Source organism: Mesoplodon bidens (genome assembly GCF_964165515.1).
Source record: "Mesoplodon bidens genome assembly, chromosome: 5".
Taxonomy (NCBI): Eukaryota; Metazoa; Chordata; class Mammalia; order Artiodactyla; family Ziphiidae; genus Mesoplodon; species Mesoplodon bidens.
The window spans coordinates 136,162,755-136,186,206 of record NC_138161.1 but is presented as its reverse complement, the minus strand read 5'-3'; the positions used below and the strand labels follow the sequence as shown (position 1 = coordinate 136,186,206).

The window sequence follows — 23,452 nt, the reverse complement described above, 5'->3', positions numbered from 1 at the left end:
ACATCTCTGATGTTCTCCACAGTCCCTCCCTCCTTACCTTTTGTTTCTTTTCCTCATAAACTTCACTTTCCTCTTTGCTGCCAGAAATACAGCCCGTGCCTGCTGTGATATGGATATGAGAAACCACACTGCTAAGCAGCTCGGGCTGTACTTGACAGATTAGAGATTATTTTTTTCTCATTTGGCTGTGTCAGGGCAGCAGCACATTTATTTTTCTCTTTGACACCAGTGACAGCTATTACCATGCCAGCTCCGTATCTAGAGAGTAAATGAATGCACTGAGGAGGCATGGGGCCTTCTAGGCTGACTCAACACAGCCTCCCGAGCTCTGCTGTGTTGCAGCCTACTGAAAATGGAGTCTCAGAGAGCAGCAGCCCAGACAGAGTCTCAGGGGACAGTGAGAAAAACACGGTTGGGATGGAGGGAAAGAGAGTGGGGAGAAAGAAGAGAGAAGGTGAAGATAGATAAGGGAAGAGAGAGGAAAAACAGAGGGCTTTGTGGTTGATAAGAATTAACCAGGGGATACTAGCAAATACACTCTTGGCACCTTTGCATCTCTGCTACTGCCTGCCAACCAGAGTTGCTCTTATTAAAACACACACAAAGAGAAACAATAGAAGAGTCTGAGTTTCCCAGAAATGGAAGTAAGCAACATAACCAAGCTGCTTATATTTATAAATCTATTAAATAGCTCCATCAACTTGTTTTCCCTTTTATTTTCTTTTTAATACAATTGACACATGCAAGAGAATATACAGAAGATATATGCAAGTTATAAATTATAGTAGTATATTGAATACCTGGAAACCCACTCCAACCCATAAGCCAGAATATTACCAATAACTTATTTCTTCTACGTGTTTCTTTCCATTACATTCTTTTCCCTGTTTCCCAGAAATTACCACTTGGCTGAATTTTGTGTTCTTAATTCCCTTATTTACTACACATATGCATATATGCATCCTCACCTATATGCATGTATGCTTATGCAACATTGTTTAATCTTGGTCATTTATGAACATTATAAAAAAGGTCTTACGGGACTTGATTTATTGATCTTACCTTATGTTTCCAAGATTCACCTCTATTGTCATTAGCAATTTTATTTCATTGTTTTTCACTGCTGTATAATATTAAATACATTTATTTCTCTTTTCTCCTTTTAATGAAATGAGTTGTTTACAAGTTTTTGCTATCATATTATATATATATATTATCATATATATAACTATATATGATAATATATATATATTACTATATAAAATTGCTACAAATACTTTTATGCATGGTGCACATGTACAAGGGGGTCCTTAGGAAAACACTCAGAAATAGAGTTATAAGTTACACAAATATCTACAAAGTATATAAGAATGTATTTATAAATGTTAAAATTATATACTCATAAATATATACATTGGAATAAATTTATATTCAAGAGTAAAGAAATAATAATAGAAAAGGTACTCATGAAGAAGAGTTTCTTTTTAAGATATAAAGACTTATTATGAAGCCATCATAATTAGGACCATGTGGTATTTGTGCAGGGATAGATTAGAGACCAATAAGATAGAATTAATGGTCTAGAAACAGAAACCACAACACATAGTACAGGAGGAACTGTAGATACTGGGGAAAAGTGGGACTAGACAATAAATGATGTTAGAATAACTGGCTGTCCCTTTGAGAAAGAAAATTTTAATTGGATGTCTACTTCATACTATACACAAAAATCGATTCCGGAAAATGGACTTACTGCAAAAGGCAAAACTTTAAAACACTTTAGAAGAAAATGTCTTTCTGATTCTGGGGTAGGGAAGGATTTTTTAAATAAAACACAAAAACGTTAACCATAAAAGAAAAATTTATAAATTTAACTACATTAAATTTAAGAAATTCTGTTCATTAAGAGACATCATGGAAAAGTAAAAGCATAAGACACAAACTGGGAGAAAATATTTGTGGCATATGTAACTGAATACAGACTACCATGCAGAACATACAAAGAAATCAGGCAAATTAATGAAAATATGGTAAAACAACTCATTAGAAAAATGGACAAAAAGTTTGGTGAGGGGGTTTCCCTGGTGGCGCACTGGTTGAGAATCTGCCTGCCAATGCAGGGGACACGGGTTCGAGCCCTGGTCTGGGAAGATCCCACATGCCGCGGAGCAACTAGCCCCGTGAGCCACAATTACTGAGCCTGTGCATCTGGAGCCTGTGCTCCGCAACGAGAGAGGCCGCGATAGTGAGAGGCCCGCGCACCGCGATGAGGAGTGGCCCCCACTTGCCGCAACTACAGAAAGCCCTCGCACAGAAACGAAGAGCCAACGCAGCCATAAATAAATAAATTAAAAAAAAAAAGTTTGGTGAGGTATCATATGAAAATATAATCAACTTCATTAACAATCAGAGAAATACAAATAAAGACCACAGTATAATTTCACTTCACACCTATTAGGTTGCCAAAATTTAAGAGGAAAAATTGGTACAGGTGCTTTGGAAATGATTTTGCATTATTTTGTAAAAATGAGTAGTATTTTTCAGACCGTACCACCTGGCACTTCCACTCTTAGGCATGGATACAGAATGGCCACCAAGTCTGGGACCATGGACAAATACGTAATAGCTAGTTTATTGTTATTACATTATAGTACATGATAAGATAATAGCATGCATATTTACAGACTTTATGGCCACACTGAATGCAGTCTCGAGAATTCTTCAGTTCTAATTAAATATGGAGATATGTGAAATCCTTCCTTTCTCAACACTCTCTTTGCTTCGGCTCTTGAAAAACATACTTGTTCTTTGTCAACTTCAATCTCTTAGCAAAGCTGATGAATCAGTGAAATCTATGCAGACTCTCTCCCATGAAAAATTCATGGACGATTTAAGGGGGTTGAATGCCCCACCCTGAAGTCCTTTTATGAACCATTTAAGGGTCTGTGTTTCCTGGATTAAGAACTGGATTAGGAATTAAGAACTGCTCTAAGTCATTCTCTTCCCAGTGTTAGAGCTTAAGGCACTGAGGTATCACTCGGCCTCCATCTATGAACTAAACCTCTTCAGGTTTTGGTCCTAGACACTTGTTCCTTCTTCCAGGTTTAGGAGTCAGCCTTTGGAGACTACTGAACATCAGCATACAGTATCCCATTTAAGGACAGAGCAACAGCGATTCCAGAACCAGCGCCATAGGCACTTAGACCTATGGGTCCCCAGCTCAGCAGGCATGATGACACAGAGGGCAGTGTCAGGCATGCTTCTGTGGTATATTAAGGAGCCCAGCAGGAAAATCAACATTCCTGAGGAATGTTGATAGGAATAATATAAACAACCTCACATTTCTGAATCCAAGTTTTCCAGAGTGAGTTACGCAGAGTCCAGCAATTCTAGGCAAGTAAAATGGATTCATACCATCCCTCCAACTACCTCCAGTAAGAAAAGACAGGTTCCATTTCTACTTTGCAATTATATTCACAGCTCATTCTTAAACATACAGATTTTTCATAATTGCTAGCCATAATGATAAATACAAGAATCTGAAATTATTGAGGACTTGGTTTGTATGGCATATATAGTTATTAATTGCAAAACACTACAGGAAATGTAATGCATCATCTTAGGAGGAGGAGGAGGACAAGGAGATTCTAAGTGTGTCTGTTCTAAAGTCAGACTGGCTATGCCATTTAATACCATTTACTTCCTGTGTAACCTTGAGCAAGTCTCAACCTCAGCATCCTTGTATGTGAAATAAGGATAATAATAGTACCTGTCTCATAGGGGCATTATGAGAATAAAATGAGATAGAAGCATAGGTCAGTGTGTGGCACATGGGATGCGATTTAAAAAGTGAGCTAGTTTTAACATTAACACCCCATTCTTCATCATTTAGATCTACGTCCCCTTTCTTTCTTTCTTATTATTTATTTATTTATTTTTGCCTGTGTTGCGTCTTCGTTGCTGCGCACGGGCTTTCTCTAGTTGCGGAGAGTGGGGGCTACTCTTCGTTGTGGTGCGCAGGCTTCTCATTGCGGTGGCTTCTCTTGTTGTAAGCATGGGTTCTAGGTGCGCGGGCTTCAGTAGTTGTGGCATGCCACGGGCTCAGTAGTTGTGGCTCCCGGGCTCTAGAGTGGAGGCTCAGTAGTTGTGGCTCGTGGGCTTAGTTGTTCTGCAGCATGTGGGATCTTCCCAGACCAGAACTTGAACCCGTGTCCCCTGCATTGGCAGGTGGATTCTTAACCACTGCATCACCAGGGAAATCTTCCATGTCCCTTTTTTCCAAATATTTTTGAAACTGTGGCATTTGTTTTAATTCCTCATTAACAGAGAAGATAAAAGGGTATCATTTTCATTGCTCTTGAAGAAGAAGCACTTCATGGGTACTAATGAGTTCTTAGAACAAAAATGTATGTGCTGACAGGAAGCATTAGGTAGGTTGTCATTGTGATGACACATCTGTGTGGCCATAGAGTGGAAACATGGAGTCAAAGATAAAGGAATAGTCCCCAAAGATGAAGGAGATGAATAGCAAAATAATTCAAACATATGGGTTTTATTTAAAAACAGATATGCATTTAAAATATTTCTTAAGTGATAAAATGGGAGAGAAAACTAGAAAAGATGGTTTGATTCTTTAAGAACAATCCATCCTATAAAAAAATGGTTAAAGGTTTCTTTGACTTTATTGCCAGGAGGATACTGTTAAAATTTCCCATGTAATATGAAAGATGATTTACATCTAATTTTTGAAACAAAATGAAGTTAATAAAGGTTAAGAACTCTTTCATTTAAATGGACCCAATGATCTAAATTACTAAAGCCTCTGAATCCAGCTCTAAAACCAACCTGTAGTTTGATTACAGTGTTTACCTACAGAAGACCATGACCCACTAGCTGAGTTTTCATTCATATTCCAAGATCACTCTTTGTGACCTTCACATTCTCATAAATTTCTGATCCTGGGGCTTCCCTGGTGGTGCAGTGGTTAAGAATCCCTCTGCAAATGCAGGGGACATGGGTTTGAGCCCTGGTCCAGGAAGATCCCACATGCCGCGGAGCAACTAAGCCCGTGAGCCACAACTACTGAGCCTGTGCTCTAGAGCCCACGAGCCACAACTACTGAGCCCACGTGCCACAACTACTGAAGTCCGTGTGCCTAGAGCCCATGGCTCTGCAACAAGAGAAGCTACCACAATGAGAAGCCCGTGCACCACAACAAAGAGTAGCCCCCGCTCGCTGCAACTGGAGAAAGCCCGCATGCAGCAATGAAGACCCAGCGCAGCCAAAAATAAATAAATAAAATAAAATAAATTTTTTAATAAAAATAAAAATATAATATATTTCTGATCCTGGGCTTCATGGCCATCTGTCAGCTGATGCTCCAGTATTTTAGTTCCCACAGTCTCTTACATTGCTCAGTGAAACTTACTCTCTAACTTGGAAACTTGCACAATATTCCCCATACCCACCAGGACTAATGCACTTGAGAGTATGGAAACTCCAACTACCTCATCCCTCTTCACTAAATGACTACCCAGAATCTGCCTCCTTTATAAAATTATTCTCAGAGTCCAATCTACCTGACTGTCCTGAATCCCTCCTCTTGCCCATTTTATGCGAGTATAAACAGAACTGCATAAACTCAGGCCTCCCCCTTCTTCCCCTTAAACATGTGGATTTCTTTTAGATAGGGTTCCATAATAAAAATCTCTCATGTCTGTGAGAACTTTTAAGGGGATAAATGAAGAAACAAGGGGCATGTGAGTAAATATTGACTGATGTACACAATGTTTTCTTTAGTTTAATATTCTGAATGCTGTTTTTTAGTGATACCAATACATAGAAGTAAAGCACATTTTCTGGCATTAAGAATTTGACTCTGGAGTCAAACGCTTTGGTTACTAACACCAGCCCTGTTACTTACACTGTGTTATTCTCTCTGAACCTCAGCTGTCTCAACTGTTAAGTGAGGCTAATAACATTATCTACTTAATAGGATTATTTGGAGGATTAAATGAAATAATCCATGTAAAGTACTTTTAAAAAGGGCACGGTACATATTAAGCACTGAATAAATGTTTGTTGCGTTGTTCTTACCACCATTAAGTTATCAGAAAATATAACTGGTCATTTTCTAAGACTTAAGTGTAAGTTTGAGTGACTTACAACAGGAGTCACCAAATTATGAAAGTGTTCGGTCTGAATTTAAGTGTGTGCCTTTCTTTCAAAATTTCTGATTGTATCTGGAGAACAGCATAAAAATAAATGATGGTTTCTCATTGTACACTACCCCAAACAACTGAACCTACCAATACTCTTCCTCTATTTCTGCCCATAGCATAAGTGTGGAGTCGCCCATCATTTCCTAGGGGTTGAATCCAATGGACCTACGCCTATCCCACTTGACCTCTCCTGTGTTAGACACTGTCCACCTTCCATCTACATTTTACTTTAACTTCCAGATACATTGCCTGCTGGTTTGCTTCCTGTTTCTTGGGCCCAGTACTTAGTCCTTCATGGGCACCTCTTCCTTTCTTCAAATAGTGCTGTTGCATAAGTACCTTCCTTTCTCACTCCACATACTTGCCCCGGATGACTTCATTCTCTCAAGATTTCAACAAGTTGATAGCTCCATATCCACCTTTACGGCCACTGCCTAAGACTAGGCCCTCATCACTTCCAACCTAGCCTGGAAATTGCCTCTAAAATAGTCCCCTTGCTGCCTTTTTCCCACTTCACATGGCCACCAGAATGTCCTTCCTAAAGTATAAATCTGACCTTGTCACGCTCAAGCTAAAGCTCTTCAATGGTTTCCCTTACCTTGCTGGATAAGATCCTAAAATCTTTAAACTATCTAACCCTTCTGCACTTTAACCTAATGACCCACATTAGGAAGGCACCCTACAAGTTTTTGTTGTTCAAACAAGGAACATGGTTCTAAAAGTTTTGCCAGGGCTGTACTTTTTATTCAAATCACTTTTCATTATAAATTATTGATCACAGCCTTAAAAATCAATTAGAAGAGTTTCTCAGCTCCAGTAAATACATATCACTAGATCTCTTGAATTGAAATTTTTAAGAACAAGTCAGTTATATACGATGCACAAGTGCAAGCATACACACACACACACACTATACATTATTCCGCGTTAAAAATAGATGTATAGATTTTTAATAATAGTAAAGCGTATTATATAAATGCATATACTTATGTATACTTAAAATCAGTTATGCAAAGGAAACAGAGTAATAATGAAACTGATTATGCCATAATTTGACAGAATTGTCCACAAGTTTAGAATTTGCATCTATTGTAAATCTCAGGTTTCCATATTATAGAACGGCTAAAGATCAATCTTGCTATAAACTGATAATCATTTGTAGAGTCCACACATCTCGGAGTCTTGTGTCAATGTATAGGGATAATATTAGGTATGTATAGAAATTCAAGATAAATTGCTAAATGAAGAGAGGGGTGATGGAAAGACCTACTGGATCAAGAGCAGAAGTTCTGAATTTTGTCCTGACCAAGGTCCTACTTCTCATAGATGGTGAGACTGAAACAATTAATTAGTCTTTCAAGATGTTACATTCCTCATCTTCAGAAGGAGGGGTTTTAATTACACAGATCTCTGAAGCCCTTGCCAGCTTTGAAATTTGGATATTTAGCTATGGCACACCCACAGAACAGAGAAGCCCCACCTTGAACAAGCTTTGAGAAAGATCAAATCCACTGTGACTCTCAATCACAAACAGCTGAAAGATCTCTTAGTTGTCCAGATTTTATAAGGCTCCCCAGTCTACATTTCTGCAAGCCTCCACCTTCAGGTGCTAAAATCTTCAGCTTCCTCACCACCTTAACGATGCTGGACATTTTCATATAATGTAGCCTGAGTTGTTCTAGGCTTGAATCAATAAAAATTTAACAGAGAATTCAAAATAATCCCCCCACCCTGCCCCCTACTTTCAGGTCCAAGTAATGATAGCTCCTTAGCCTCCCAGTGACACACACTAAACATTTCATAAGGAAAAGGCTGGATGAGTGAATAATGTGTGTTTTTAGCCTCAGTTTCTTGTGTTAGGGATATAACAGCTGTATGCAGTAAAATTCCAGGGTAGAACTGGCTGTATCGACAATTTAAGACATCCACACCATTGTAGTCACAGCAGCTGTACATGTTTTCTGCAGTGGAGATTTAACGTATTGGATAGGATTATAAGTGAATTGGATTGGCTTCACCATTTTGTACCACATTTTGCTTTATGATGAGCTGCAAGCCAGAGTCTGTATAGTTAGACTTGGGGCTTAGCAGCATAACCAATAAAATATAATGAGAAAAAAACAAGTCTGCGTCCTACAGTGTGTCCCAGCATTAAACAACTCTGCTGATATTTAGAGATGTCTGTCTCAGACTGCTCTCTTGTAAACTTTCCCTTAGAAAGAAAACCCTTAACGTATAGTTACTATTTTACTCCTATCAATTACAGGTAAGGTTCTGCCAAGAAGGAAAACGAATGCGATGTGCGTATCTGCATTATTTAAGCCAAAAAAGGGAACGTGCTTCACATAACTCAAACCAAATTATCCACATTCTCTAAGTCAGAAGTTCAAAACTCACAGAGAAAATCCAACAGTCTAATTCTAGTTTGCTTTGATTTGAAGACTTCTGTTTGTCAGAAGACATGCAAGCCTTGGAATTGAGTCAGAAAAATGTGTAAAGAGGTGATATACTGAAAAAAATAGACAATCCACCTAGTCAGTGTGAGTCCAGGAAGTGTGAGATTCCTCCCACATTTCCAGAGCACCGGCCCTACAGCCTTCTGGAACTTGTGCTCCGAATGTCACTTACCCTATGACGATACAGGAGATGGCAGTTCCCAAGAAGGCATATGTTAAAATAGATCCTAAGTTCTGAAAAAAGTGTCTCTGGGGAGAAAAAGATACATTTTATATAGTACATCAGCATTTTTCTTCTTAGTGTTAACAGAAAATAAAAATAAATGCAATAAATTGCCCCACCCTTCCCTCACTGTTTAGGCAAATTTTGTTTTTGGAGCATCAGTTCCTGGCCTTATTGTACAAATAAGGTTTAACTGATTTACACAGAAAAGGATAGAGGTTTCCAAAAAATAGGGGAAAAAATACACCTGGAATGTGACAGGGTAGAGATGAGAGAAACTACTGCCAGAACTGGCTGGACCTGAGAGAGAGGGAAGGGACTGGAGCAATGGCCATGAAGGATTCTGGGATGATTAAAGGAAGACAGAGTTTTTCAGAAGTTTTGTTGTCACTGAAACCCCTTCAGCACTTTAAATATACTATTCTAAAAGATTTAAGTTGTCATTTGACTTTTATTGGATCTCTGATTTACAGTTCTTCTGAATGGGATGAAACAAAACCTTAATCACCTACAACAGTTTATTCTAATGAATCACACAAAATGATGCCTATTCTTGGGGCTGGGGATGAGGAAGGATGACTGGAATAAGTCTAGCTTTCTAAATCTTTTCAAATGCTTGCTCAGGAAAACTCGCTTCCAGTTCTGTAAGTCGCACCTGAGTAGCCAGAACTGACAGACAGAGGGAGCCTGGAGTACACAAGAAAATCAGGTTTGTGCTGAAAAAGCAAAGGCTGCTGGAGCCCACAGGCCAAAGGAGGAGAGCCCTAGGAATCTCTGGAGTGGGTGGTGGGCAGCGGAAAAGCAACTGCACTACCTCTGCATCTCAAAACTCATTCAGGCCAGAACCTCACTCTGCAGCACTGGGGATGCTAGCACCTAAACTTTTATGTGAATTACTAATTTAGGAAATGTGAGCATTCAGGCTGCACCTAAGTAACGTTTTGCAAGTGCATAGGAACTGCAAAACCGGACTTTGTCTCTATGAGCATCAACAGCTGAGTATTAGCAAAGCAACCTTAAGTTTTCACCCAATGGGTGATGGGTAAACCCAATGTAATTAACAGCAAACTCTTTGGTTATAATCATCTAGAATAATATTGCCCAGTAGAAATATAATGTAAACCATATATGTCATTTAAAATTTTTCTAGTAGCCACATTAAAATAAGATTTTAAAAAGTAAAATGAATGTTGATAATAAAATGTTTTATTTAACCCAGTATATTCAAACATTATCATTTCTATATGAAATCAATATAAAACATTATTGAAATAATTTACATTATTTTTGATACTGAGTCTGTAAAATCCAGTGCATATTGTACACTTAAAACACATCTTCAGGGGCTTCCCTGGTGGTGCAGAGGTTAAGAATCAGCTTGCCAATGCAGGGGACATGGGTTTGAACCCTGGTCTGGGAAGATTCCACATGACATGGAGCAACTAAGCCCGGGCGCCACAACTACTGAGTCCAAGCGCCACAACTACTGAAGCCCGCTTGCCTAGAGCCCGTGCTCCACAACAAGAGAGGCCACCGCAATGAGAGGCCTGCGCACCTCAATGAAGAGTAGCCCCTGCTCGGCACAACTAGAGAAAGCCCACACACAGCAATGAAGACCCAACGCAGCCAAAAATAAATAAATAAAATAAAATAAAATAAACTATGATAACTGTAGAAAAACAACTGATTAAAAAGCCCCAAATATTAAAAAATAAATAAATAAATAAAAGTAAAAAAAACAAACAAAAAAGAAAAAGCACACCATTCAGACTAGTCACATTTCAATGGCACGTGGCTATTGGTCAGTATATTGGACATAGCACGATTTAGAAGAATTCTAAGCATGTCAGATTTGAATCTGTATCACATATGATCTAAGATAATGATATTCTTACCTAATAGGTAAACCCATCAAATAAAATAATTTTTTTCATTAGTGCTGGCAAAATTCTCTACTTAATGATAAAAGAAGAAAAAAAATCACTGTATATTTACCTTCTTTAGGCTATATCCGGCATGAAATATAATTGGTGGCAGTAAAACATTGAAGAAGATTTCTGGATCAAATGTCATCTGCCAGAAAAGACAAAAGTATAGTTAAGAAGATGCTCCTTTGGGCTACTAAAAATAAGTTTAAAAAATTGTTATAGTCACCCTTGCTAAGGTTGTCTGGGGCATATTAACATGATATTAAATTAGCAAAGATGAAAATAAGAGAAAATGCAAACTTAGAAATTCATAATTGAATACAACTATAAAGTAATTGTTTTTTTGTGTGTGTGGTATGCGGGCCTCTCACTGTTGTGGCCTCTCCCGTTGTGGAGCACAGGCTCCGGACGCGCAGGCTCAGTGGCCATGGCTCACGGGCCCAGCCGCTCCACGGCATGTGGGATCTTCCCGGACCGGGGCACGAACCCGTGTCCCCTGCACTGGCAGGCAGACTCTCAACCACAGCGCCACCAGAGGAGCCCTAAAGTAATATTTTAAATGTAAAACTTTATTCTGTAGCTAATAAGAACATCAAAAAAACCTCAATGAAACCTCTCTAGGCAAAGAAAACCTTTTCCTTTTCCTTTTCCTTTGATTAGTTATTCATTCCTCATATTTTCAATGTTTTTATTCTATTTTATTTTTTTCTGGTTGAGGGGATTGGTAGTGTTCCAACATTTTAGCTCTGACAAGTATTTATCTAAGGTTTTCCCAAATAAAACATTTTTAGAAATTTAGTCTTACTTTTCCCACTTTATCCCACTCTGAAGTTCAAAATATTTTCTGGACTCTGGAAAAACACATTTGAAAGTGAAACTGGATTTTTCTAGTATTTGTTTATTGGCTTTTACTTAAATGTTAAAATAAACTTGGCAAAAAATTCCTTGGTGTGAAATACAATGAAATGAGATGTAGAAATTCTTGAATCCAATATCTGCTATTTGCTGGGTAGTCTGAAAATGTTAACTCATTTAATCTTTAAAACCTTCCTTAGGCTCATTCTCTTCTTCCACACTTTCCCTCTCTCTCTCTCTCTCTCTCTCTCTCTCTCTCTCTCACACACACACACACACACACACACACACTGCCATTCATTATTTCACCACTAAGCCTTCTTACCATTACAGCACTCGTCAAAATCTTTGAGATGTATGGGTTTCACAACTATACTTTCTAATTTCCTCCCCCTTTTTGCCTGAATTCTTACTCATCTCTGAAGCTGGATCTCAAAAGCTACTCCTCTCTGAAACATGCTTTGATTTCCCGAGTCAAAACTGACCATTCTTTCTTCTATGTTCTTTCAGCACTTTGTACCCTCCCTTGCAGCATATGTGTTTCATAACATATTTTACACGATTATTGGTTTCTGTTTGACTGTTTTCCCAGTTAAATTGGGAAGCCATCAAGGATCACGATGATGTCTTAGTCAATTCTGTGTTGCTTTCATCCCTCCCAGTGCTACCCCATTGCTCAATATATATTTGCTAAATTGGAAAAAAAATTAATTGCCTTTGAGAGACAAATCTATTAAAATGGAATGAATAATATATATCCCTAACAACCTTACACATTACAGGTAAGATTTACTTAAGTAAAAATTAAGAAAAGCCTTTCTTAACTCCCATTTTTTACTTTGGGCCTAATTGAGCATTGCCAGAGTCCCTCTTCGCTTTTCTGCATACTGGCCCCTCAACTCTACTCTTCTAATATTTGGGAAGGGGAAGGGGGGTAAGTAGGAGCCACGTAACTCAGCTGGGCACCCTCTCATAAACCTAGTTATTCCCTCATTGATGCTACAACTGCTTGTACCAGTAAGCATTCAGATAGATCAGCTTGGCCCATCCCGAACTCTCTGTGCCAGTTTCTTCATCTTGAAAATGAATACAATAATCTGGTACCTAATTTTAAGGCGGTTATAAAACTAAAATGAATTAATACTTACAAAGCCCTTGCAGCGTTGCCTAACATCTAGTAAGCACCTTTAAGTATTTATTACTAAAGAAAATGAAATATCTGAATTAATATTTTGAAGTTATACTATTTGAAGAAGTTGCCCTGTTGTTAGGAACTCTTGAGTGTTACAACTGTGTAACATTTGGGCAAAGATATTACTTTTCCTTCTAAGTTTACTCTTTTTTCTAAGATTATCTGAAACACCATTATTGATCTATTTTTGAGGCCTCTTTGAGAGTGTATCAATTGCATATTTGAAAGTTTTTAGCAAAGAGGTGTATCTCTGAGTTCTGGAGGAGAGAGGCAATGCAGCCGTGATCATCTGGAAAAGAGAATTACAGTGGCACAACATCTTGGACAGAAAATCCCTTGCCTCGGCAGTTTTTCTGCAAAAATCAGGTTAGTCACTCAACCAGAACATTTCAATAATCAGAATGCCCCATTCCCTGCATGCAGGTTAACTAATGTGTTATTGAATTATATTTTCTGGAGCAGCCAGATGAAACTGGCAGGCTGAGAATGGCATGCAGCGTACGAGGATTTATTTGTATATACAAAACAGATTTGCGTTCCTTTCAGACTTGCTATAAGCTTAGGAACTGCTAAATCAGAGTTCTGGGAGTAACTCCAAACCCAGACAATTTCTCAGAAATGGCTGGATCTGCTGCTGCACCAACCTCCAGATGGCGATTCCACATGTCATTTTCCTCAGACTTTGTGTTCAAATCGTGGCCTTGGAGGTGAGACTGTTTTTAAGGCCCAAACAATTAAAATTCTTCATTATAGTATGAGGGGGGAAAAAACCTAAGACAGGTGTGAAAGGGAAGAGCAGAAAGTTAAAAATCTTCCAGTTAAATACATTAGTCTTAAGATACAAATTTTATACACCAGCACTGTCCAGTGGGACTTTCTGTGAAGTGAAAATGTTCTATTACTGTCCTGCCCAATACAGTAGCCATGGGTCACATGATCTATTGAGCAATTGAATTGAAAGCTACTGGAACTGAGGGACTGAAATTTTTATTTTCTGTGGCTAGTAACTGTTGGACTGTACATTTATAGACAGTTACTAGAATTTAAAAATTCAGACCATTCAATTCTTAGATGGTTTATCGTCCCATATAAGGAATGGCTAATTTGAAGCAACCGACCTGAGACTCAGGTGGTAGAATTATGGATGCTTCATGAAAACTGTGAGATTTTTAAATACTGAGATTCAATTCTTAAAATACCAGATAATATGAGACAGAAAAATACCAATATGTTCAACTACTACAAGGATGCAGTAGTTTTACCTATTAACTCAACTATGCACCGGTATTTGGCTAGGAATGGCCTGGACATGTTGATAGAGATAATCAACTTGAAAACTTCCAAAAGCAGAAAGCAAAGGTACCAAGTTTAATTCTCATCAGAAGGTTATAGATACAAAAATTCTGTTTGGGGCTCCCCTGGTGGCGCAGTGGTTGAGATTCTGCCTGCCAATGCAGGGGACATGGGTTTGGGCCCTGGTCTGGGAGGGTCCCACATGCCGCAGAGCAACTAGGCACGTGAGCCACAACTACTGAGACTGCACGTCTGGAGCCTGTGCTCCGCAACAAGAGAGGCCGCGATAGTGAGAGGCCCGAGCACTGCGATGAAGAGTGGCCCCCGCTTGCCACAACTAGAGAAAGCCCTCGCACAGAAACGAAGACCCAACACACCCACAAAAAAAAAAAAAAAAAAAAAATTCTGTTTGGTCCTGAGTATTAAGGCATCCAGCAGCTCAGTATGAACTATCTAGGAAAAAATATCAGTGTTCTAGGCAACTACTAAATAAATAAGCACTAAAAGAACCACTTTAATAGGGGACTGTGATTTATGTGGCATATTACTCCCAAAGAGGCCTTTTAAAAACATAGTTTCATCAACTCTGACAGCATTCCTGAGTGGTAACTAGCAAATGCAATTATCCCCTTTTTCCAGAGACAGGAGAAGAAATGAATGGCATGCCCAGTGTCAATGAATGTGTCAGGGATATTGCTGGGAATTGGGTGTATCTGCATGGGCAAGCTAAATGTGTGCTTTCCAAGGGAGAACCAGGCTAACATAACTACTTAAAGCAAGACTTAGGAGTGTTTAAGAGAAGCCGGGACTCAGAAGTAGGCTTTCATTATTTTGGCAATTCCCAATTCCTTTGGAAAAGTAAAAGTGGTTAACACAACAATGTGTTCAGTTATCTTCAACGCTTTGTTCATTAGAAATCTAACAAGCCTCTTCTCTGTTGCAAAGTTCTGGAAGATATATGATAGATGGGCTGAATCCATGAAGGTTATAGTCAAAAGAAAGACGCTGTGTAGTTTCAGTACACGGCACAGGGTTACGTTGTAGTTCATGGTTCTCTAGGACAGAGACACCACTCTGGGCTTGCTAACCCTGCAGGGAGGCTTGATATTGAAGCAGCGTATGAGCTGGGTTTTGAAGGATGGGTAGGAGCCTCTCCATGGGGCACCAACATACAGAACCATGCTCCTTTGTCTGCCCTGGAAGCAGTGGGCCAGGGTTCACCAAGCCACAAGGGAAACTGGCGGCTTCCTGGAGTTTCAGTTACACTTGATAGCAAGCAGTTTGAAATATTTTAAATACTTTTAAAATGCAGATATATTTAAAAGTGAAAATCAAAACCCATATGCATTTTTAATATAAATATGAGAATTCAAAGAAACCTTGGCTTGCTCGGGGGAGACAGCTTTGGGATATACATAGAGACAACTCAAGGGTGTGTGTTTCCTTTCCTCTGCCCTAAGTTTTGGTATGAAAAGCACCAGAGGGGGAGAATGGAGAACAAATTCAGAATATCTGATGAAAATATACCACCTACTAATTAGATGAGCTTAGTCCACTTAATCTCTCTGAGGCTCAGTTTCATCATTTGTAATATGGGCATGCAAATGCCTACTTCCTAGACTTGCTTTTGAGGATTAGATGTAATAAGAGATGTAAAGTGTTCTACTTGGTACCTGACACTGATTGTTTCTCAAGAAATGCTCACTATACTTGAATTGAAATGGAAGAAACTGTTGAAGCAATGGGTTAAGGATTGGAGGTACATGGTGCACTTGGGAACAGAAGTAGAAAATGTAGACCTCCTGAGTGATGTGGGAGGACGTTAAGGCCTGGCTATGCATACTGCCCAGACTATTAACCTCTCTAACCCAGCGGAAATGAACTGAAACTATATTCACTCAAACACGGAAGAAAATAGAGATATTTTGCACAGCAGGATTATATAAAATGGCTATTGAGAGTACAAATTTGTATAACCTTTTAGTGGAGTAATTTAGCAAAAGTTATCAAAATGTCAAATATCCATACCATTTGTTTTGTTTTGTTTTTGAAATTTATTTATTTTTGGCTGTGTTGGGTCTTTGTTGCTGCACGCGGGCTTTTCTCTAGTTGCAGGGAGTGGGGGATACTCTTTATTGCGGTGTGCGGGCTTCTCATTGGAGTGGCTTCTCTTGTTGTGGAGCGTAGGCTCTCGGCGCATGGGCTTCAATAGCTGTGGCTCGCAGGCTCTAGAGCGCAGGCTCTGTAGTTGTGGAGCATGGGCTTAGTTGCTCTGCGGCACGTGGGATCTTCCCAGACCAGGGCTCGAACCCGTGTCCCCTGCATTGGCAGGTAGATTCTTAATCACTGCACCACCAGGAAAGCCCAGATATCCATACCATTTGATTCAGCAACACCTCATCTGAGAATTTATCCTGCAGATATGCTTGCACATGTGTAGAATGACATAAGGGCAAGAGTATTCATTGCAGATGAATAAATGGGGGAAAAGAAAGCATTGAGGATGATTGAAAAATGGACTGGTTAAATAAATCACAATATTCAGCTGACCCTTGACCAAGGTAGGGGTTAGCGGTGCTGACTCTCCATGCAGTCGAAAACTGGGTATAACTCACAGTTAGCCCTCTGTATATGAGGTTCTTCCCTTTCTGCAGTTCCTGCTTATCCATGGTTCTGCATCTGCGGATTCAACCAACTATAGATCATCTAGTACTGCAGTACTTGTTATTGAAAAAAATCTGCATATAAGTGGACCCACGCAGTTCAAACTTGTGTTGTTCAAGGGTCAGCTATAATCTGTAAAATTGAATACTATGCAACTGTTAGAAAGGCTGAGGAAACTGTCTATGAACTGATATGGTTGCTTTCTAAAATTTGCTGTCAAGCTAAAAGAGCAAGGTGTAGAACAGTCTGTCTGGCATGTGTAACAAACACTGCTATGGCCTCACCACACCCCATTTTCTTTTTGTCCTGGCCAGACACTTAGACCACATTTCCTTGTAGTCACATGGGGCCATATGACAAAGGTCTGGCCAGTTGAATATGGATAGAAGTAATATAAATAATTTCCAACCCTGGTCTCTAAAAATCCCCTAAATCTTCCATGTTCTCTGTCTTTCTGCCTTTGTTAGCTCCTGTAGAACATCTGGCAGAGGTCTCAAATACTAGGGACTGGCAGAACCACTAGACTAAAGGAAGATGGGAATGATTAATGGCCCCTGGAGAAGACTACAGTGGTCCCCTCATGGCCCAAAGGCCACAATGGATTGGAACACAAGCAAGAAATAAACCTTTATTGTGTTAAGTCATAGAGATTTGGGGGTAGTTTGTTAAAGCATTTGGCCTATTCCATGATTTGTATGGAAAAGGAGGACGTGTAGAATATTTACCTGCATATTATAAATATGTGTGTGTGTATATATGCATATATATACTATTGTCTACTGTATATTATATATATAAGTTATATATATATATATATATATATATATATATATATATATATATATATATATATATATATAATCAGTTGCTTCTGGGGAGGCCAGGGAGGAGAACTTGGTGGCAGGAAGTATGGGGGTTAGGAGAAGGATTTTCTGTGTGTACTTAGTGAGGGATGACTTTCTTTGCCCTGGCTTCATACCTATGGATACAGAGAAGACTGCTGCTTAGAGTAGGGCATCCCAGCATTTTTGCCATCATGACACACACACAGAAAATGAGTATATTGGGTCAATGGGGTAAACTGTGGGGAAATTAGGGTCCTGATGAGACTACTCAGGGATGAAAAGATGAGACTAGGACTCTGACCATCCTCAGCCTGAGGATGAAGAGATTGATATCTCTGGCACACCTGTAACCCATCAGCACACCAGGTGGGGAGCGCTGTACAGGATTTAACACTCCTGGCCCTGGTCCCACCTTTCACTCACTCTCCCTAGGAAACAGAGAGTGACTAGTCTAATTGGTAAGCTGGAGTAAAGGAACTGAGTGTGTGCATCTCAGCTCCCTCTCTCTCAGTGTTGGAACCGGTCTGCTTGCTCAAAGTGGATGTCCCTGGCTCCTCCCAGACCTAGGGAAGGCTCATGCTGTCCAGCTGGGTCCATGGCTGGGTGGGTCAGTCCTTCTAATTCTGGGGTGAAAGATGAGCAAGCCAGCTTACAGACTGAGACTCATTATTTTACCTAGCTTTTGCTCTCTGTCTTTCTCATTCCTGTATCTATGTCTCAACTAACTATAAAATCAGATGGGCAACTATACTGCAACAACAAAAAGTCTTTGTTAATAAATACTATCAAGTTAAAAATCAGATGGGCAAAAGAAGTGATATTGAATAATGTCTTCAAGATGCCAACCTGCCTTTTTTGTACCTTTTGTACGTTGAGCCACATGAATGTATTGCTTACTCAAAAAATAAATTAAAGTCATTAAAAAAAAGGTGTCTCAGGTAGATTAGTTTGAAGGGGCCTCAAGTTTAGCCTGGATGAAGGGAAACCGTTGTCAAGTCACAGAACCAAAATGAGCACAAGGTAATAACAATGTGAATGAAGGTGACTGACAGAATGGAAAGAAAGGACCAAACCCAGGAGACATCCATTCATTCAACAATATTTACTTAGAATAAGTGAGATCAGGACAAAGAATGGTAAGGATATAAGTTTAGGGAGGTAAGGAGGCCATACAAGCAGCAAAAAGATAATGAATTACTGTCTTTTAAAAATTGGGAGAAATCCTGCTCTTGACATTCAAATCTATGGAACGGCCAGGTTAGGAGATCGTTATTCACAGTGAAAAGCATTCTTCATTTTTCCAGATGGCTTCCTACAGAGCTCTTATATGTGGCAGGGACTCATCAGAGAAATAGGCTTTACCTCCTGTAGGCTGTTGTTTAAGAAATACAGAGTGCCACAGACACACAGGCTGTCAGAAGGAGAAGCTGCCTTAGACGTCACCGAACTTAGGGGTCTACAAACTGATTTCTGCCAATCCCTGGACTGCACAGAGGGAGTGGTGGTGATGGGAAGTGGAGACAACTGCGCTGCGTCCACCCTGGCTCTGCTCTCCAGGTTCTGCCTGAGCAGTTTTGATTTTACCTGTTTCACACATTGTGAAGGATTTTCAGATTTTCTTTGAATGAAGTGTTCCTCTGCTAAAAAGTGTTTGAAACCCTGACCTAATATTGTCCCCCAGAAAGTTCAAGGGACATGTGGAAAATCACAGGATCACTCAGAGGCACCACTGAACTTTGAAATCCTAAACCAGAGCTGTTTCTCTTTTTATTATATTTATATTCTTATTTTTGCTTCAAACAAGTTTTAAATGATGTGTCAGAGTTGAAGACCCTTCCCCAGAAGTGACCAATACCCTGAAGTTAGAAAGTGTTTTCCTTCCATGACTGTAATCTTGTACTTCATATACATGTATTCATAGAAATAATTAGTATTATTTGTGTATTTTAAAATTTTACAGAAATTTAGCCATAACTAGCCTTTTGTATCCTGCTTTTTACATTCAGAAGTGTTCTTACAATTTATCTATGTTAATACATGTGGATCTTGTCTATTCGTTTCAACTGCTGTATAGCCTTCTGTTGGATGAATATATCACAATTTTTTCCCTTCTCTGATAAGAGAATTAGGGCAATTAGGTATTTTCCTATTTTCACTATGACTAAAAATAATGCAATAGATATTCTTGTACTTAAGCCTTTGCATACATGTGTAGATTTCTCTAAAAGAGGAAAATACATAGCAGTAGAACTGCTGGATGATAAGGTATACGAATCTTCAACAGTAGTAGGTTGAAGTAACTTTAAAGTGGTTACACCATTTACACTCCATGGGAAAGTCTAGAAGTATTTCTCCACCTTCTAGCCAACACTTAGTATTGACAAATTTCTAATTTTTACCAGTAAGATATATATGAGCTGCTACCACATTACTGTTTTCTTTGCATTTCCCATTACTAATGAAATAAGCATATTTTCCTTGTTTATTGGTCTTTTGTGACATCTCTTTAGTGAATTTTTGGATCATACCTTTTACCCAGTATGACTTTTTCTTGTTTATTAGTTCTTCACACAACCTGATTACTATTCTGTTTTGGTTATTTACACTTCAAATACATTCTTCTATTCTCTCACCTCCTTAAACTTTTTAACATTGTTTTTTAACTTTGTCATGGTGTCTTTTCATGCAAAAGTTTTTCATTTTAATGTAGTAAAATTTATTCCATTTTTACTTTGATTCAGCTTTTGGTAACTTCTTTAAAAAATCTTCTCTTATCTTGATGTCATAAATATATTTTCTCCTGAAGTTTTATAATTGGCTGTTTACCCTAAACTTTTAAAAGCCTGAGGAAAGGTAAGGGTACAATAATAAATAAATAAAGCAAGTTGCAAAGTTTGAGAGACCATCTGATTTAAATCACATAGAAAAATATGTAAAATATATGTAAATATATTTTATTTGTAATAATAATTATAAATTATCATTGAGAAATTGTGAGATTTCTCACAAAACTATGATGACTTTTCAAGTAATTAAAATTCTAGAAGTTAGAAATACACTATTGTGAACATTATACATGCAAAAATGACAGATATAAGCACTGGTATTTCATTGGAGGTAGGTAATGTTTATAAACCCAGGCAAACTTAAGTGGAGAACTGAGAACAAAACATTCATATAATTCTAAATATTTAGCTTGGCAACAAAGAGGTGTGGAAAGAACACTGAACTCAAAGTCAGAAGACCATTTGGGCCACGGATCAATCTTGACCAAGTCACATAAGCTTTCAGAGCCTCAGTTTCTGAAACATAGGGGTGATATCTGATCACCTCATGGAATAATGGTGAGACTGAAATGGAAATAACAACTACTATGGAAAAGGGAATGCACAGTCATTATAAGTTAGGCAGGGCTGAAGCTCAGGGTCTGTCTTCCTCACTTATAGACTAGTACAGTTACCACTTGTCAATTAATTACAATAATAAGTAATAATTTTTAAAAACCCTGACATTTCCGTAAGGCTGTTACAGTTTTAAAAGTGCCTTCATACACAGACTCTCATTTTTTCTTTACAACAACCTTTTGAGGTAAGTACTGTGAACACCCCATGTCTACAGAGGTGCAACCAAGGCTCAGAGAGATATGTAGCTTTCACAAAGTCACACCTTGTAAGTAGTAAGACTTGGACTCAAACCTTAGCTTCTAATTGTGAGTCCATTGCTTTGTTGATAACAATAAAGATAACAAAACTAACACTTAATATACCTTGAACACTTACTATGTACCAGGCACTATTCTAAGTGCTTTACATGTATTTTCTCATTTGCAACTCACAATGACCCTACAAAGTACTGATAGTTAGGAATATCCCATTTTACAAATGGGGAGGTTGAAGCATAGGAAAACTAATCATCTCATCCAGCATCACACAGCTGTTAAGTAGCATTCGAACCAAGTAATATGACGCCAGGGACCTCCTTCTTAACTAAAATAGTCCATCTGCCATCCACATATGGGTTCAGGTTATCCACTCCACTACTGGATGTGTCCTCATGAGCTTCAAATACATAAAAAACACCTACATTTTCCAGATCATTGCCACAGCACCTAGATACCGATGGGCAGAGAGTCTCCTATGTTTCTGCATAAGATTCTTGACATATGAACTTACCTCTGTTAACTTTGTGACCCTTTACTAAGGTAACCATACCTTCTGGTTTGACCAGAACAGTCCCAGGTAATACCTGTTGTCCTGGCCTAATTATTTATCATGCCTCACTTAGCTCTCAAGAGTTCCAGTTTGAAAATCAAATGATATGGTTTCCTACTCCTGACCCTAGACACCCAGACTCCTGACCTTTTAACTCCCTACATATAGCTCGGATTGGTTGCTGGTGCCCTTTGCTGTGTGGGTTGCCTAGCCCCCTTACCTCCCCCCAAAATATGCTTTGGCCTTAGAATTATGTTGACCTGATTATTTTGAGAAACAGCAGACACAGGAGAAGCTCTGAAAACAGAGTAGAAGTTACCCTTTTGTAAGGGAAACTTACATTAAGGAAGCCTCCGTTTGTAAGGGTGTTTCCTTCTAGGAAGAGAAGGATGACTCTAAATCATATGAAACTTATCAATAAAAAAGGTACAGACTTAAATCTGCATAATAACCTTACCCTCTTTACCAAACATGTCCTGGTCACCTTCCTAAAACTTGCCTCCCCTACACACTTTTCATTATTTTAGCTAAAGATGGTACTGAAGCCTGAATTGTAAGCCATCTCTCTGGGTTACTCATTCCCTAGATTTCTCCCAGGTATACATGAAATAAATATGTTAATAAACTTCTGTTTGTCTTTCTCTTGTTAATCTGTCTTCTGTTACAAGGGCCCTAGTCAAAAACCTAGACAGGCAGAAAGAAAGATTTTTCTCCCCTACAAGGGTCAATGTGTTAGACACTGGGATTTTCCTTCATTGAAGGCTTTGTCACCTCTGCCGCTTAGAATGCTGTCAGCCCCTTCAGAGATTGCCAAGACTGAAAAGAGGCAGCTCACGCAAAGTCACGCCCTTCCCAGAGTAGCCCACATCCAAAGAAAAAATGATTTGGTATTTTAGAGTCCAGGCCATCTCAGTCCAACCGTGGATGACTCTGAAGAGCCATTCTAACTCCAGAGCTTCCCAGGGAGTTAGACAAAATTGTTGGGCCTGCATCACAGCTTAACTTCTCCCTTGGCCCTCTCAGCCTTTCTTCCTCTTCCATTCATAAGGTGTTGAGCTCAAGAGCACTTAACCATCCCATTAAACCCCACCTCTGAGTCCTCTAGGAACCCAATAGTCAGAAAGAATGGTGAAGAGAGCACTTCCCTGGTGGTCCAGTGGTTAGGACTCTGTGCTTCCACTGCAGGGGGCACAGGTTCTACCCCTGGTTGGGGAACTAATATCCTGCATGCCTTGTGGCATGGCCAACCAAACCAAACCAAACCAAACAAAAAAGGAACAGTGAAGAGAACCTGAATTTGTAGACATTCTCAACTCACACACCTTCACCTGAGGCAGAACTCTGTAAATCAGACCATGTGTAGCCTTATAATTAAAAATGGATCTGAGAGGAGCAGCTAGCTGGGAGACCCCTAACACAAGACAGGCTCACATGGCATCAGGAGACAAGCCAGTTAAATGCACAGCTTCCTTAAGGTTCTCACCTCTCTTGATGGTCCCCACCCTTCCTGTGCCACTGATGCATATCCTACCTTCAGGCTGTATAAGCTACTAATGAGGAGCTT

The 23,452-nt window shown here is 39.1% G+C and overlaps 1 protein-coding gene across 1 annotated transcript in view; it reads right to left on the bottom strand.

Annotated features, from left to right (window-relative positions):
- SLC9A9 (solute carrier family 9 member A9) overlaps positions 1–23,452 on the bottom strand; it is a 558,573-nt gene that overhangs the window by 508,532 nt on the left and 26,589 nt on the right. The window contains exons 3-4 of the mRNA XM_081234688.1: positions 10,896–10,973; positions 8,850–8,926 (exon numbers count right to left, since the gene is read on the bottom strand). Coding sequence (XP_081090814.1) covers positions 8,850–8,926; positions 10,896–10,973 — 155 coding nt within the window. The remainder of the gene's footprint in view (positions 1–8,849; positions 8,927–10,895; positions 10,974–23,452) is intronic.